The 17,075-nt window shown below is 29.2% G+C and overlaps 3 protein-coding genes across 3 annotated transcripts; 2 read left to right on the top strand and 1 right to left on the bottom strand.

Moving 5' to 3' along the window:
* Positions 1-687: 687 nt before the first annotated feature.
* On the bottom strand, positions 688-6,745 carry LOC119601627 (protein UBASH3A homolog). Its single transcript, XM_037952671.1, is given in 12 exon segments — positions 688-982; positions 985-1,218; positions 1,287-1,358; positions 1,361-1,531; positions 1,592-1,758; positions 2,720-3,149; positions 3,212-3,551; positions 3,832-4,001; positions 5,227-5,328; positions 5,548-5,743; positions 5,802-6,042; positions 6,483-6,745. Coding segments are annotated over 12 exon segments (2,277 nt in total). The 5' UTR covers positions 6,590-6,745; the 3' UTR covers positions 688-935.
* A 3,855-nt stretch (positions 6,746-10,600) lies between these two features.
* LOC119601632 (alpha-2-macroglobulin receptor-associated protein-like) lies at positions 10,601-12,190 on the top strand. Its single transcript, XM_037952688.1, has 3 exons — positions 10,601-10,967; positions 11,023-11,452; positions 11,513-12,190. Exons 1-3 carry the CDS (start codon positions 10,761-10,763, stop codon positions 12,001-12,003), a joined length of 1,128 nt encoding a protein of 375 aa, XP_037808616.1. The 5' UTR covers positions 10,601-10,760; the 3' UTR covers positions 12,004-12,190.
* A 2,016-nt stretch (positions 12,191-14,206) lies between these two features.
* Positions 14,207-16,401, top strand: LOC119601633. The gene is made up of 2 exons (XM_037952689.1): positions 14,207-15,876; positions 15,939-16,401. The coding sequence occupies exons 1-2, from the start codon at positions 14,404-14,406 to the stop codon at positions 16,398-16,400; spliced, it is 1,935 nt and encodes a 644-aa protein (XP_037808617.1). The 5' UTR covers positions 14,207-14,403; the 3' UTR covers position 16,401.
* The last annotated feature ends 674 nt before the right edge of the window (positions 16,402-17,075 follow it).

Genomic DNA, 17,075 nt, shown 5'->3' on the forward strand with positions numbered 1-17,075 from the left:
ATAAATTTTCTGTTTTTAAAGAAAATTTTCCATGATTTTTTTCTTTTGAAAGAAAATTTTCGATAAATTTTATAAATTTTCTATTTTTAAAGAATATTTTCATAATTTTTCTCTTTTTAAAGAAAAATTTCAATAAACAGTCCATTTTTAAAACAAATTTATTTTCAATAAATGTTTGTTTATAGAAAATGTTCTTTAATTATTTATAAAAAATTTCTACTTTTAAAGAAAATTTTCTAAAAATTCATAATTTTATATAAAACTTCTAATAAATTTTCAACTTTCTTTTCGGCTTTTTCCAATCAACATTGCATTTTAAACTTGTATATAGAATGTGTTTGTTTGTGTATAGATTTTGTTGGGTTTTTAAGAAATAATTTCAAAATAAAATGGCAGTTTTAAAGGTTTGTTTCTTTCTGGTTCTGTATTCTAAAGACAACTTAAATGTATTTATATAAGTAAATAAAATTGCTTAAAATAGTATTTTAAAACAACCTTAAGAATTGTGCAAACTAAAGTAAAGCGATGAAGCGATGAACTTGTAAAATTTTATATTTAACTTGTAAAAACCATTAAAAAGCCAAAAGTAGTTCCAATATTTTTTCTGTTTCTGTAAAATTCGTCTCCAAATAACTAAAAATATCTAAAATTTTCCCATCGATATTAAGATCTAATTAAAACACACAATTTTTTACAAAAGATTGTTCATCCCACCTCTTTACTTTATTTGCAAATGGTATAACATAATTGTTCTTGTTTTTTGTTGTACATAAAATCCAAACAACAACTGAAAAAATAAAATATATAAAACAGGCAAAAAAATAAAAGCAACACAAAAAGTACGTGTAAAGTTAATAACAATAAATAAGAAGCAATATTATATATTCTCATGTATTTGAGTAGGTTGTATTTAGATTTTAGATTGATTTATTTACTTAAGAAGAAGAAAGTTTATTGATAAACTCCTCGAAGCACTTGCACTATGGGCAGTCAAAGCATTCCATTCAAAGCGAGGATTTTTAGAATGTGTAACGGGTAAACATTCCGGTTCAACTAGTTTCCATTGGCCATCAATTTCCTCAACATTGGCTAAACTACAATATGGTATTTTGTGTATAACATGACGCAATTCATTGGTGTTGCGGGGAGCCTCACCAATCAGTTGGCGGGTGCAGGTGTCAAGGGTAGTGGCATGGGCTACAATTAAGATATTGCCACCTATTTTGTGAAAAAGAATAATATTATTAATTAGTTGTTAATTTTATGTAAAAACCAAAAGAACTTACTTGTTGATTCAATAATTTTCTTCAAAACTTCATAGTTACGTGTATAAAAATCTTCTGTTGTCTCTTTATACCCTCATTTAGTTTATTAACAGTTACAAACGGTTGATATTCATTATCTATTATATAATTAGCTTCTCTTAATTCCTCTTTGTTAAGCCAATCGGGTACACCTTCAGGATACCAAGCCATCCACTCAAATAGACCAGGTTCTAATTTTATTCTATGTTTTCCGGTTAGTTTGAGACCTTGGAAAAAAGTTTTATAATTATATATTTTTGAAGGTTTTTACTTTGTATAGTTTATACCTTCTAAAGCACTGGTACAAGTTTGAATACAACGATATGCCGGTGAGCAATAAACATTATCAATTTGTACGCGAGCATCATATAATGCCTCACCTATTAAACTGGCTTGATGCAAACCAATATTAGTTAGGGGCGAATCATTTTGCCAACCATCGGGACAATTATTTCTGTAAGAGAATAATTTAAAAAAAAATGGAAATATAAATTATTTCTTTTATAAATTATGTAATTTTATCAGAAGTCCTGATTAAGAAATTCTCTAATATTTTCAATGAATTTTTGAAAAATTCTCTATAAATCCGCATCAGAAAAATATCTCTAAGAAAATTTACAAAATATCTCTCTTTTAGAGAATTTTCGAAATATTCTCTCTTTTAGAGAATTTTCGAATATTCTCTCCTAAGAGAATTTTCTTTTTGAAAAATAATCTTTAAGTAAAAAATTTCGTAAAATATCATTTTGAACTATATCGAATTATTATTTCTTAAATTTCATTCTTAATTTTCGAAAATTTCTGTTTAAAGAGAAATTTTGAAATTTTTGTTTTTTGAGAAATTTCGAAGAACTCTCCCTTTTTAAGATTTTTTGTTTTAATTTTCTCTTTTTTACAAAATTATTATAAATCTTCTCTTTTTAGAAAATTCTCGAAAAATTCTCTCTGTTTCGAAAAATGATCTCTTATAAAGAATTTTGAATTATTATATTATTTAAAAATATTTAAAAAAAATTCTCTCCCTTTTAAAGAATTTCCATAAAAATTTTACCTTCTCAGAGATATTTCTAAAAATTATGTCAAAGTATTCTCTCTTAAAGACAATTTTCAAAAAACTCTATCTTTTAAAGAATTTTTGAAAAATTCTACCTTTTAGAGAATTATCTAAAAGTCGGAAAATTATCTTTTCAAACATTTATTTTTTGCAGAATTTTCGAAAAATTCTCTTTTTGAGAATTTCTAAAACTTCTCTATTTTTAGAGAATTTTTGGAAAATTTTTTCTTTTTCAGAAGATGTCTAAAATTTAATTTATTTTGTTTTGAGAATTTTCGAAAAATTCTCTTTTTTTTTTGAAAAATTTTCTACAATTCTTCTTTTGTTTTCAGAGATATGTCGTTATATATAATTTTCTCACCTTTTTGGCAGTGTTTTCGGCATATTCAAATCTTTACGCATATAATTATTGAACTCATCAAAACAATATGGTATCCAAGCGCCAAAAGTAAAATCGACCCTTTCGCCATGACGCATAATATAAACACGACGATTTTTCGATGATATTGATAAAGAATTTTCGGCCGAATGTTGACTCAATGTATCATCGGCCTTGGGAGGAGCCACCGGTATAGGCTCCACTTTAATGTCACTAGCATTGGGAGTAGACATGCTATTCGGTGTAATTTCAATAAGAGGTGTAGATTGTTGTTGATTGGGATTGTTGTGATTATTCAGGGAATGTAAATCCAAACAGGGTTTTAAGGTTTTGCGTAAATATTTCTCAACACTCTGTTCTGAATCCTCATTAAAAGAGGAACCCTCAATTAGATCTGTGGAATGTAAACCAACTAATGAAAATGAAATTAAACAATTTAGTTTTTATCCTATAGCGTATTAGAACTAAACTCACTGTGTGGCAAATCGCGATGATGACGTGATGTTTGTTCTTCTGTTTCTGTTGAAATGCTACGACCATCGACCATATCACACTCTTCGGCTGAAGTTAATGAAGGTGTTATTGATTTTGACAATTGCACAACACGATGTAAAGTCCAAGCATCCGATTCAGCCGTACGTTCGGTATAATTAACAGGCAAGTGACCATGGGCACCGGTTAACCAAGATATACCCTCAGCCCAGCCGTCTGATGAATTATCAACAGCGTCACTATTCAAATAAATATAATCTCCAATACGTAGTTCCAACTCATCAATTTCGTGAGGACTGTGAGGATAAACAACTTTATGTACCTATTTATGCCACATGAATACAGACGCAACACGCAAAGAGAAAGAGAAAAACGAAAAACAAAATTAACAATACACACTTACAGCTAAATTGCATAGATACTTGTACAAAAACAATTGAAACTCAAACAAAAAAAAAAAGGAAAAATGAAAAACTTTACTGGGTTAAGGTTAAATTTGCAAAATGTTATTGTTTGAAAACAATAACAACTTTCCAAAAGAAAAGGTAAAATGGATTTGTTATATGTTTGTATATTATATAGAAAATATATAAAATATGTACTTGTTTTGTAGCTAATCTGGGATCACGCGAATATAAACGTAGCTCCCAATTGGAGGCACATGACGCATCTAGTGATTCCACTAAAGTTTTTAGAGCATTAAATTGAGTCTGCGGAAATTGATAGGCTAAAGTCAGGTGCAATGATTTCACATGTGGTTCCAATGAAATCGCTATATTTTTTGATAATTTATCAAGTTTTTGATACGATATAAAACATTTCATAAGGTTTTTATAATTCATTAGGTTATTATTTAGCGTTGTCATTTTATATGAAAAGAAAAGAACAAACAATAAAAACAGAATAACAAAAATATATTAGACAAACTATTTATAATATAAATTTCATACTTTTTCTATACTATATATGATACTATACTATATTAATAAAACAAAATGTAAGAGCAATTGATGTATTTACTCGGTGTTTATTATAATTGCTACTAAAACCAAAAATACAATGTTAGGAAATCATAACCATATTGTAGAGTATGAAGTCGTTTATACAATGCATATAGTATAGTGTAGAATGGAATAGAGTATGTATTTAGTCAAGAGGTTGGTTTGTAGTTTTGTAAATATAAAAGTGTTGGGTGTTAAATAAAGCAAATTAACACTGTTCAACAAATTTTTAGTTTTACTTAGAAAGCGGAATTGGAAAAAAATAAGTTATTTGCTAAATTTTTTTTCTCGACCTACAGACTTTGGGAGCTTTTGAAGATTACAGTTTTTATACTAAATATCCCATTAAAGTTCAATATTTTTTTGGTACTTTTTGTACCACAGCAATAAAGAAACGTAATACAATATTTTGTGCAAAGTATGGATCAACACCGTGGCGCCCAATATATGGAATTTAATAAAAAATGGAAATAAATTGTTGCAAAAAGGATTTTTTTGGAATTTGGATAAAAATTAACAGGATTTGTTAAACATCACAAAAAATAAACACTTTCAATACAAAATAATATATATTCCTCCCTTTTTTAACATAATTTAGTGACTTTCAAAGATATGATAATACATTTAAAATAATGTTATCTTTTTTAGTAAATAACTTACAATGTATTATTTAACGCTTACGATGTTTTAACTATTAAATTAACTGTTTGAATGATTTGCTTTGAACTACAAACATTAAAAAAAAGCGTCAATATAGACGATTATCATAATGACTAATATATTAATAATAAATGATAAGAATAGATAACTAACAACACTGCAAGTCATATATGAATATTGCAAGCAAATTAACAATAGTTATGAATAAAATAACTAAATGAATGAAATCTATTATAAAAAGCAATTATTCATATTATTTAAGAAATAAATAACAAGCAAAGGAAAGCTTTTTCTAAACTAAAACTTGTAGAAAAATCTTAAATAGAATTAGCTTACAGCGACTGCTACGTGGTATACAACGATTACCCGATGAGACAGCACCACACCAGGGAAAACAAGCCACAATGGCATCAAGTTGCTCATAAGTATCACTAATTACTACACTTCATTAAACGTTAAGCAAATGTTAAAAGAAAATTAGTATAATAATGTTAAAAAATAAAAAAAACAAATATAAGAACAATATCCATTTTGGTCAGCAATAGATTGATAAAATAGAAAAAAGAATAAGAAACCATTAAAAACGCACCCGCTTTAAAGAAAACCTTTCCATAAAGTTTAACATTATTTAATGAAAAACCTTATAAAAACACATACTTGAGTTAGAAACTTCCTTAACGTATTGCAAAGCCAAACGTTTTAAATAATTAGCATCATCTTCGGCCACAAAAAAGCCCATAAAATTTTGACTCATATATAATTCCAGTTTAATGGGGCGATCTAGCAATGCTCCGGTCATATCCACTACTTGTTTTAAAGCCTTGGACAGCTGCAGGGAACATTCATCGGGAGCCTGTTTGTGGAAATAAAGTAAATTCTATTGTTTTGAAAATATGTATATGTGAACTTACCTTAAAAAAAGATACTAAAGTAATATGTGGCACATAGTTGTGGGCTCCATTCCAGCCGCACACTTGTCTGGATTTTGTCCAAAATTCTTCTAGTTGTTGTAGAAATGGTCCTGTTGGACAGGCATATAAAATATATTCACGCGGTGTACACTCATCTAAGGTATTATCGTTAACATGAGCCAAAAGCCAATCGGAGGCAATTTGTACACCACGATTACCAGTAGATGCTAAAGCCTTTTCTCTGAAAAGTTATTTAAAGAAAATGGGTAACATTATCTTTCTATACATGATATGGAATTACTTTATCTATATAAATAGTTATACACTTTTATGTGCCTTTAACAAATTTAAGATTTCCTATATGAAAACAGATTTACAGTATATTAAAATTTTAAATAAAAAGAAAATGAAATAATAATACCGTTAAATTTTGAATCATTTACAGTAGAAAAATTATGAAATCTGGTAACATAAAAATAAATCGCTAGAATTCCCTCATCTAAAATACTTTACTGCTAAACTAATATTAAAATAGCTTTCACTGACAAAAACTATAGCTAAATTAACAACACTGCCCCTAAGAAAATCAATAACAAACCCAATTGCTATTTTTCTTTAATTTAATTTTTCACACATATTTTCCATAAAAATAACAATACTTTTACAATAAAAAATACTTACGCTCTGTGTTTTTGGAAGCCCATTTGTAGTAAAGTTTGTAGAGGCGTTAAATGTTGTTTAGATATACGAGTTGGTGTGGGATTTTTACGTGGCGGTAACGTAGCCATTTTTTCACTTATATTTAACAAAAAGTCTTGTATAAAGAATTTAAATTTATTGTAATATTTCTAAAATACAACACACAACACTTAATTTTAATTAATTTTCTTTATTTCGTTTTAAATAACAAATGTGTAAAAATAAACCACACCGTACCAGAGCCCTGCGCCGACAAATATTAACGGCGGCGGTGACTGACACTAAATATGTCGGCGGCGACTTAAAATCGACTGTAAGCCGGCTAAGTTTTCAACTACGTTTAGTTTTTAATTTTTCTACGATTTTAAATAAAAACGGAATCCGAGAGATCAGAAAGTGGGATTTTGGAAGCAAATATATTGTTTATAACAACAAAACAGAGCAAGCTCAAAAATTGTGTGAGAAATTATGCAGGGATGAATAAAAAATTCTTAAAAATTAAAAACAAATCCTTTCTCCAAGTTTTATAAAACATATTGCAGAAAACCAGTTTCTAACAAAGATTTTTTATTTGTTTATTTACTAGCTATACCCAGTGTGCTGTGCTACCCTAAAAGCAATATAAATAAGAAACCCACTTAACGATTTTAATGATTCTAACTACAATGGTTTTCCAGATATACAATTTGTTACATATGGGAGATTCCACGCAAATTATTGCAATTTCGCCAATTATTCCGAACGTTAATTAAGATTTTAATTTAATCTATAAAAATTTGAATAATCTAATAGCTTCTCAGATATACAAAATTTTTTATTAAATTCATATGGGAAGTGCCAAGCCCCCCATTGAAAGTCCGCCCGTTATTCTCTAAATGTTCTTCAGTAAAATTTGAAGATTCTAGATCTAATAGTTTCTCAGATATACGAATTTTTCTATTTAATTCAAGCCCCCCAGATGAAAGTCCGCCCTTTTTTCTCCAAAATGTTCAGATGAATATTAAAGTTCTTCGTGCAAAATTTTAAGAATTTAGTTCTATTAGTTTCCCAGATAAACGAATTTTTGTATTTAATTCATATGGGAGGTTCCGCTCCCCTCTTTGGTAGTCCCCCAATTTATTACCCAAAATGTTTACATGAATGTTAAAGTTCTTCCAGAACAACATCATTTAAAGGGATCACAAAGAGATTGAAAAATATTCCAAAAGTTTCACTTTGAAAACATTATTAGAGTGTATGAAAACTCGCAACTCTAAAGGCAGACTATTCCTATTTTAGCTGTAATTTATGATTAAAATAAGTAAGAAGTAAGAGTTATATTCGGTAAATCATATGTCGTAAAAAAACAAATTTCGGAAGTGGTCATATACATATATTTATGGACTTTGATCATTAGATTAATAAGAACGTCAACGTGATTTTCGGATTAGGGTCTTAAATGTGGAATTGGATCAATTATGGACAAAGTTCTCTATAATTTAAAGTATTGTTTTTAATTCTACCATAATTCTATCATAATGATAACTTTTGGAATGATGTATTAGCTATAAACTGATTTTCTGTAAGAGGGTTATATTGGCGGACCGATCCTCATAATTTTATTTTTCATAAATGTGGGTTTCGGTTCCTAAAAATGTTTTTTCGTAGACATCGACATTTGAAAGCCATTTATGTGCGTTTAAGTCATTTTCTGAAGAAGATTTCATATACATATTTACATTACATATTTTCGTTCCAAAAAAATTTGTTTTATTATGGTATTATTAAGTACTTAGAAAACGTTAAAATCAATTATTGAAGGGGGCAGGGTCAATTATGGCCTATAGAGATTTCGATTGATATCGAGCCCTTTTTGCAAAATGGATGTAAGCGAGATAAATTTTCGTTCAATTAGGATACTGCGTGTTTAATTTTATGTTTATATATTCAATATTTTAGAAAATTCAAAAAGTACCAGTTAAAGAACGAAAAATTACCAGAAATACTCCATTTTAAATTTTCATTCACTCAAGTCTCTGATTGCTTAGTTTTATGTTTTTAGGTTCATTATAATAGAAAATTCAAATAGAACCAGTTGAAGAACGAAAAAGTTCCAAAAAGTCCCGTTTTATATGTTCTCACTTACTCCATGCCCTACAGGTTTAATTTTATGTCTATAGGTTCAATATTATAGAAAATTCAAAAAATACCTTTTGAAGAACGAAAAAGTACCAAAAAGTCCCCTTTTATATGTTATCACTTAATCCGGGCTGTACATTCCTAATTTCATGTTTCTAGGTTCAATATTATAAATAATTCAAAAAGTACCAGTCAATGAACGAAAAAGTACCAAAATGTCCCCTTTTATATGTTATCACTTAATCCGGGCTGTACATTCTTAATTTCATGTTTCTAGGTTCAATATTATAAAAAATTGAAAAAGTACCAGTCGAAGAACGAAAAAGTACTAAAAAGTCCCTTTTTATAGATTATAATTTACTCCGGGCTCTACATATTTATTTTTATGTTTCTAGGTTTAATTTTATGGAAAACTCAAAAAGTACCAGTCGATAAAGTTCCCATTTTATAGATACTCATTTACTCCAGGCTCTACGTGCATAATTTCATGTTTCTATGTTCAATTTAATAGAAAACTCAAAAAGTACCTTTTGAAGAACGAAAAAGTACCAAAAGTCCATTTTTATAGATTCTCAAGTGCTTAATTACATGTTTCTAAGTTCTAAGTCAAAAAAGTACCAGTTGCAACATCGTATTGGGAGCCCGTTATTATATATTCATATGTATAAGTTAATAAACCAAAAACAATTTTTTATAAAAAAGTACCAAAAATAGGTACAATTTTCACCCCTTAAACGTCCGAATATCCAAAAAGTACTAAATTCATATTTTTATTTGTTCGTAAAGTTATGAAGGATTCAAAAATATTTTTTGAATGTTCTCTGGTTTAAAAGATACCAAGAAGTACCAAATTACTTTCTACCCGTTTATTCCCCAAAGGGGCCGAATTTGAAGAAATTACCGGACACCTGTCCGCTTTTTTTAAATGAACGACGATAAGCATCAACAGTTTTTGTAACTTTTCTAGTTTAGGAGATTTGAGGTTACCGAATTTACGTTTTTACCCTTTTTTAACCCCCAAAAAATTCGAATTTCCAAAAATCCCGTCTTATTGGATACATTTGGGGGGAGACTAACAACCTGCCCAAATTTCAGCTCTTTAGCTTCAACCGTTTAGGCTCTACGATGATGAATCAGTCAGTTAGAACGTTAGAATTTTATATACGATGTACATATATAGATTTCGTGCATTGAATTACTGTAAAAACATTGTAGTGTTCGACTTGAATTCAAAGCGTAATGAAAGTGTATTTCAACACTTGAAATTTGAATGTTTGACTGGAATTAAACTTGTTTCAAACTTTAATTCCAGCAAGAATGCTTATTTGGTATAGTGTGACAACTATAAGGAATCTAAAGTCGACATAAAGCGCACAATGGTTAGTACCAATATTTTGCCCAAACAACATCTACATACCTAGCCAGGTTATATCCTCTAGGTCCGTGAAGACATTCTCTACAAAGCTATAAATTTGTATAAAAGGCGGCTTAACAATTGTTTCTTGTAAATATTCGGCCACCATAGTGTTTGGAGAAATAGTTGAGACAAAGGGTGCTGATTAAATAACAAATCATGGGTTGATCTCCCACCAGCATCTAATTCGGTGTTAGTTGTTATTGTGAATGATTTCTTTTGCTTCATCCTTAACAGGGTTGCCACATTTTGGGGCGGGGTAAGCTATAATTTTTAGAAACTATTTTTATTTTATTTTAAAATAATTTTTTATATTAAAAAACGTTTTTCTTTGGACATCTTTATAAGATTCATATTGATTGGGAACATTGCCGTACCGAGTAACTATAAATTTCTGGCAGCCTTAGTAATGAACAGCACCAAAGTGAATTTATTTAAGATGATATTGATGAGACAGCTGACTATACTTTTTGTGTGGAGAAATGTCATATCATTCAAATAAAAAAATATTCTCTCGGGCACTGATATGTCAAACGCCAACACAAATTATTAACGAATAAGGCACTGCTGTTACCTTATAAAATTCGACTTGTATACTAAAAATACGTGTAAATTACATGTCAGCGGTATTATTAGTTTTATTTTTTATTGTCTACAATTGCCGGATTTTAATAAATCTCAGAAAAAGTTAATAAATTATAAATAAATTTAATAATTAAGTAAAAATTATGTTTAAAATTAAATTATGCATAATAGCAGCATTACTGCTTTGTTCTTGTACGTTGGCTGATAAAAAGGCAAAAAAATATTCCCGAGAAGCAAATGACCCGCATTTTGAACAAGTGAAATCTGAGACTTATGATCCCGACTTCCGGACTTTACAAAGACCATTTCGAATGGCTAAATTAAATTTAGTATGGGCTAAAGCACAAAATGTAAGTTAAAATTCTTAAAATTATAAACAAAAACTTAAATTAAATACATTAATAGAGATTGACCGAACCCAAATTGAAATCCTTGTATATGGAACTTAAAATACAAGACAAAGAAGAAATTACTTGGAAACAATTGAATTCTCAACATAAAGATAAAGATGGTCTTAAAGAAAATGAGCTGAGGCGTAAATTGATTGGTATAATGAGTTCCTATGATCTATTAGAACATTTTGAGGAGACAGAGGACAAAGATAAAGTGAAACCATATAAAAAATTCCATGATCCCGAGGAACGTCACATCAACAAGAGCCTGTTTAAAGATAAGAAATTGAACAAGCTATGGGAAAAGGCAGAAGTTTCCGGTTTTACTGCAGAAGAGTTGAATTCTTTAAAACAAGAATTTGAACATCATCAAGACAAGGTCGATGTTTACTACAGTTTATTGGAAAACTTGGGAACGCAAGTGGATGTCAATAAACACGAAAGTAAGTAAAACAAATATGTTTTTTATTGTTAACTAATATTAATTCCCTGCTACCAAACAGATGCCATTAATGAAGATGAATTGGAAAATTTTAACATGATACCCAGTGATCCCAATGATAATGAAATAGATACCCCCACCGCTAGTGCCAAGAAATATGAAAATCACATTAATGAGGTGCGTGAACATCATCGCGGTCTTAAAGATCACTATGATCGCCTGGAGCGTTTAGTATCTGCCGGTCCTCACAGTCAAGATTTCATAGAACCTAAGGTACAGGGTTTATGGCGTGTGGCCCAGGCTAGTAATTTTACCGATAATGAATTATCCTCCATTAAAAGTGAACTTCATCATTTTGAATCGCGTCTGTTAAAGTTGCGTCACTTACATGCTGAGCATGCTTTACAAAAGGAAAAATATAAAAATGAAAAACACAAAGACAAATCAAATCGTTTTGAAGATATGGAAGATACAATTAAGAAACAATCGCGTAAAGTTGAAAAAATTCAAGAAAACATTGAGAAAACTATATTTAAACATACTGAACTCTGAACTATTTCATGATTTTATTAGTTTTCTGTTTGATACTGATAAGCAACGCGCAGCTGAGCTCAAATATGTTTGTAAAAGAAGCCAAATTCGAATAAAACGATAAGTAGTTTTAAGTTTTGTGTCTGTATGAAATGAAAAATAAAGCATTTTTTGTAAAACAATATTTTTGATAATTAAAGAACAAATATATATCCCTTTTTGTTAAAAATATATTTTATTTGCATTATGGATGATAGTTATAAACGGGACTTTTGGTTTATTTTTAATATTTTATTTTCTTTCCACATACAGTGTCTCACATAAGTATTCGAATTTGGTTGTACTTTGAAAAGAAACATAATTTAATAATATTTTTTGTGTGTGAAATGAATAATTAAATTTGTTATATTGTCTAGAGAGTCCTATGGTATAATATCACACTCTTTAAAATTTGGAAAAATTACATTTACCTCAATTGATTTGCTTTTTTTAAAAAAAGTCCATAAAATTGCCTGAAAAAAGTATTCGAATTTTTCCTGTATTTCATATATGATCATATTATACGAAACAAAAAAATTATAATCGAGTGTTGTTTTGCATAAAATTGTGTTAAGGGGTTACTATCGACCGAAATTATATATTTTTGGCCCATTTGTTCCACAATTTTGGAGCATTTGTACCATATTTTCATGTAATATCATTAAAATGGCGATTTTTGACCATATTTGCAATTTTTTTCCTTTTTTCCAGAAATAAACCCAAACTTTAATATTGGGATTTAATAGACCCCTTGAGGCATCTAAAAATAATAATTTTTGTTATATGGATCTGTACTTAAATGTTCCAAGATGTATTTTTAGTATCGTTCTTCTGTTTCTAATTGAGTTGTATGGATCTTAAGTCCCTTTTTGTACCACTAGGGTCGATATTTTCCGACAATGTTGGCTAGTATACATTCATGTACATATTAGCACTAATATATTTTAAATTTTCAATACATTATATCGGCATACAATTCCAAAAAATGTCTTTACAAAACGTCATCCTATACAGTAGATTTCAGTTTTTACTATTCGTAACTTTCACCTTATGCTGCCCATTACAATAACACTGTAAGTCCAAAATTTTGGGTTTATTTTGATCATAGAAATCAATATTTAAAGAGATATTGATATTTTTGAGTTAGACCATAATGATATAGAGGCATGCAGCCTGGAGGTCATTGGTATATAAAAATAATGATACTACCATATTGAATGGTGTTTCTTCGAGGCATGTTTTGGAGTTGTACACTTCCACAATACATTGAAAACTTAAAATATATAAAAGCTGATATCTAAAAGAATATATACAAGAAAACTTCCCCGAAAATTTTTGACCCTAGTATTATGAAAATGGACTTAAGTTCCAATATATTGAATTAGCGACAGAATAATGATATCAATAATATATCTTGGATCGTTTAAAAAACAATTTAAAGCATAAAAACCATTCGATTCTAAAATTTGTGTTTCGTATAATATGCTCAAATATGAAATACAGGAAAAATTCGTATACTTTTGTGAGACAATTTTATGGACTTTTTTAAAAAAAGCTAATTTAATTAAAGTAAATGTAAATTTTTTAAGTTTTAAAAAGCGTGATATCAAACCTAAGGACTGTCTAGACAATATAACAAATTAATTTATTTTATTGCACACAAAATATATTATTAAATTTGGTTTCTTTTCATAGTTTACCTAAATTCGAATACTTATGAGAGACACTGTATATACTGTAATCGGCATCGAAAAAAAAATCAAGAAACATTCATTTGGTCCGGAACGAAAACAACATGAAGTAAATTGTTTTCGGTGTTTTTTGAAATCTACCCATACTTATTTTAATGTCGTTGCACAATTATTTCTGAACTGGTGAACTTACTGTTTGGAAATTAAAATTATATCTATTTAAATATGTACTTCATTTTTCAATAGAAAATAATAAAAATTGAGCTTAAGAAGCAAGATCTCAGTTTTTTTATATCGAGAAAAATAAATTTTAAATGCATATGTTAAAAATGTTAAGCCGAATGAAAAATTAAGGTCAATTAACTATAAAAAGAATGCATTCTTTCTTAGAACATCTATATATTAATATGCTATTGTGAATTCTCCCCACTTACATATTTGGAACATCTATTTTCCCCTTTTGGAATAGTTCTTAAATCTAGAGTTGTTAACACTACAATACAGCTGTTCAATCAAACTAAATGTGAAAAGAAACAAACTAAAATTTTTTAAAATTTATTTCAAAAAACTCTAAAACAACAAGCAAATATAGATATATTATAAAGATTATTAGCATTAAGATTAAAAAAAATAATTTGTTGCTAACAAAATAAATCATACATTCAAAGTATCTTGGTAAAACGTGAAAGCAATGGGACGTTTCAAAATCTATGATCCCAAACAAATGGTAAGGATTTTGAAAGACCCCAAATATGCTAACTGTTTGCTTTGCGAGAAAAAGTTAAAAAATGTTATGGGTAATATTAAAAGACACTATGAACAAATCCACGATATGGTAATAAGTGCAAGTGGAAATAAGGAAGATAAAAAATCCCAGCAAATTGATGTTGAATATAAACCTCTAAATGCAGTTGCAAAAAGAAGGGAAGAAGAGGCACTTCCAGCAAATAATTCAAATTATAAAAAAATTAAAGTAGAAACGAAAGAAACTCAAACTAATAATATATATTCGCTGCAACAGACTGACGCCAATACATATATTAATAATATAGAAATAGCTGCTTTGGACTCATGTCATCAGGAGGAGCTTTTAAAATTTTTTATTGAAACAAAAACACTACTAAATATACCCTTAAACAAATTTCAAGATGGCAATACATTCCAAGAAGCCTTGCCAGCAATGAAACAAAATTTTAAACTTAAATGTAATTTGAAAACAGTTGGAGAACATATAGATCAAATTGCATGTAAATTACAGCAGGATATTAGTAAAATTGTAGACAATAGATTACTATATCTTAAACTCGATACGGCTATCAAAGAAGATAGTAAAGTAATGCTAATAAATATACAATTTATTAAAGATTTTGAACTCAAGGTATTTACACTAAGCGCTCTGGAATTACCAAATGATAACGTGTCCCCTTATTTAGAGAAAGTGATACAAACCACTTTGGATTACTATCAGATAGATATTAACCAGATACTTTCTACAACCAAGGACAATGCCTATGTCAGAGATTCCCTTCACATAAATGAGAACGTGGTAGAAAATTTGCCGCAAAAAGATGCAACTTATATTTATCCTCCTACAAATGAATATTGCCAACATTTGTGTGATCGATTTCCCGGACATGCTCTACATTTTGCCGCAAGTGATATAATACAACAGTTAAATGAAAATATCAGTCAAAGTCGTGATTCTGTTAAAAGATTACGCTTGCAAATGCCTGGTTTAAATCTAAAACCTTTACCGGAACTTGACAGCTCCATCAGTTGGTGTTCCGTTTATGATATGATTAAATCTTTATTGAATATACGTGACCAAATTGAGAATAATATGGAATTAATGGTAGAAGTTGATTGGACTTTTGTTCTAAAATTTGAAGCAAGTTTTAGACCAGTTGTTAACACGGTCATAATGCTGCAAACCGATAAACATTTTATAATGGGGGATTTCTATAGAGAATGGCTAATGTGTGAGTTGGAATTGGAAGAGTTAGCTACTAGTAATGAATTAGCCTTATATTTGCTAGAATCTTTACGTAAACGAAAAGAAGATTTATTTCAAAATAAAAACTTTTTGGCAGCCCTATATCTGGATCCAAGATTTTGTCATGCAGACACTATACATTTCAAAAATAAGCAAAAGAAAACAGCAATAGTAAGTAGTTATTTATTGATCAGTAAATAATTATTATATTCATTAATTTTCAACATTAATAGGCTGAACTACTGCAAATATTCAATCAATTAAAATCAGTAGAGAATAATCAAAATGTTTCGAGCTTATGTACAAAATTTACAGATCGCTATGAGAAATTAGAGAGGAATATATTAGAAAAAATGGAAATGCCTACAGTTTATCCACCAGCATCTTTAAATATAATGGACGGCCAATGGCTAAATGAAGCTTTAGAGAAATTACAATTTCATGAAAGGCTACCCTTTAATGCTAACATTTTGGATTATTGGAAAGTGGTAAAATATAAAAATCCTATATTGGCAAAAATAGCGGAAATAGCTTTGGCAGCTCCTGCTACACAGGTCACAATTAATAGAGCTTTAAATGCTTGGCCATTGACGTTTATGAAACGCAATACAAACTTAAGTTCAACTAATATAGAAAATATATTGTTACTTAAACTGAACCAGGATTTAGTTGATAAAATATTATTACAAACATAAATTTAAGCAATACGTACATATTACTACAAGACTGGCATAATCCAAAATTCGAGTTTTTTGAACTGAATGCAACCAAACATGCGTCATACTAAAGTCTTTCATATAGTTTTGTTAAATATAAAATACATGTGTTATTTTTGGTGCGAGATCGAAACTAATTTCATATCAGAAGAGAAAGATATTAATTAACCGCTACTATTTGAATCAGGTTCAATTTTTAAGTCCCTTGATTTGTTGAAAATATATTTTAAAATGGTAAAAAGTCATTAAACATTCAATACCATTTAACTCGAAACCACTTTTTTAATTATGCCAGTTTTGTAATAAATGAGCGATGTATTATGTTATAGCCTACAAAGAATTTTGTATTATTTTTTTATAAAATGAAATATATATTACTTTTTTGAGTAAATGTTTTAACGTGCTGGAATGAAGACCTTTCAATTTAATAGAAGTGAAAATTTGAATAAAATAAAATGTATTCTTGCGGGAATCGAAACCTGACTGCGTCTGAATTGTTCGGGGAGTGTATGTTTTTGAATTAAAATCTATCTATCTATCTATCTATCAAGCTATCGAGCGAGCGAGCGAGCGAGAGAGCGAGCGAGCGAGAGAGCGAGCGAGCGAGCGAGCGAGCGAGCGAGCGAGCGAGCGAGCGAGCGAGCGAGCGAGCGA

This window comes from Lucilia sericata, unplaced genomic scaffold (assembly GCF_015586225.1).
Source record: "Lucilia sericata isolate MDLA Ls3-8-SP2 unplaced genomic scaffold, ASM1558622v1 Contig000179F_arrow, whole genome shotgun sequence".
NCBI classification, from domain to species: Eukaryota; Metazoa; Arthropoda; class Insecta; order Diptera; family Calliphoridae; genus Lucilia; species Lucilia sericata.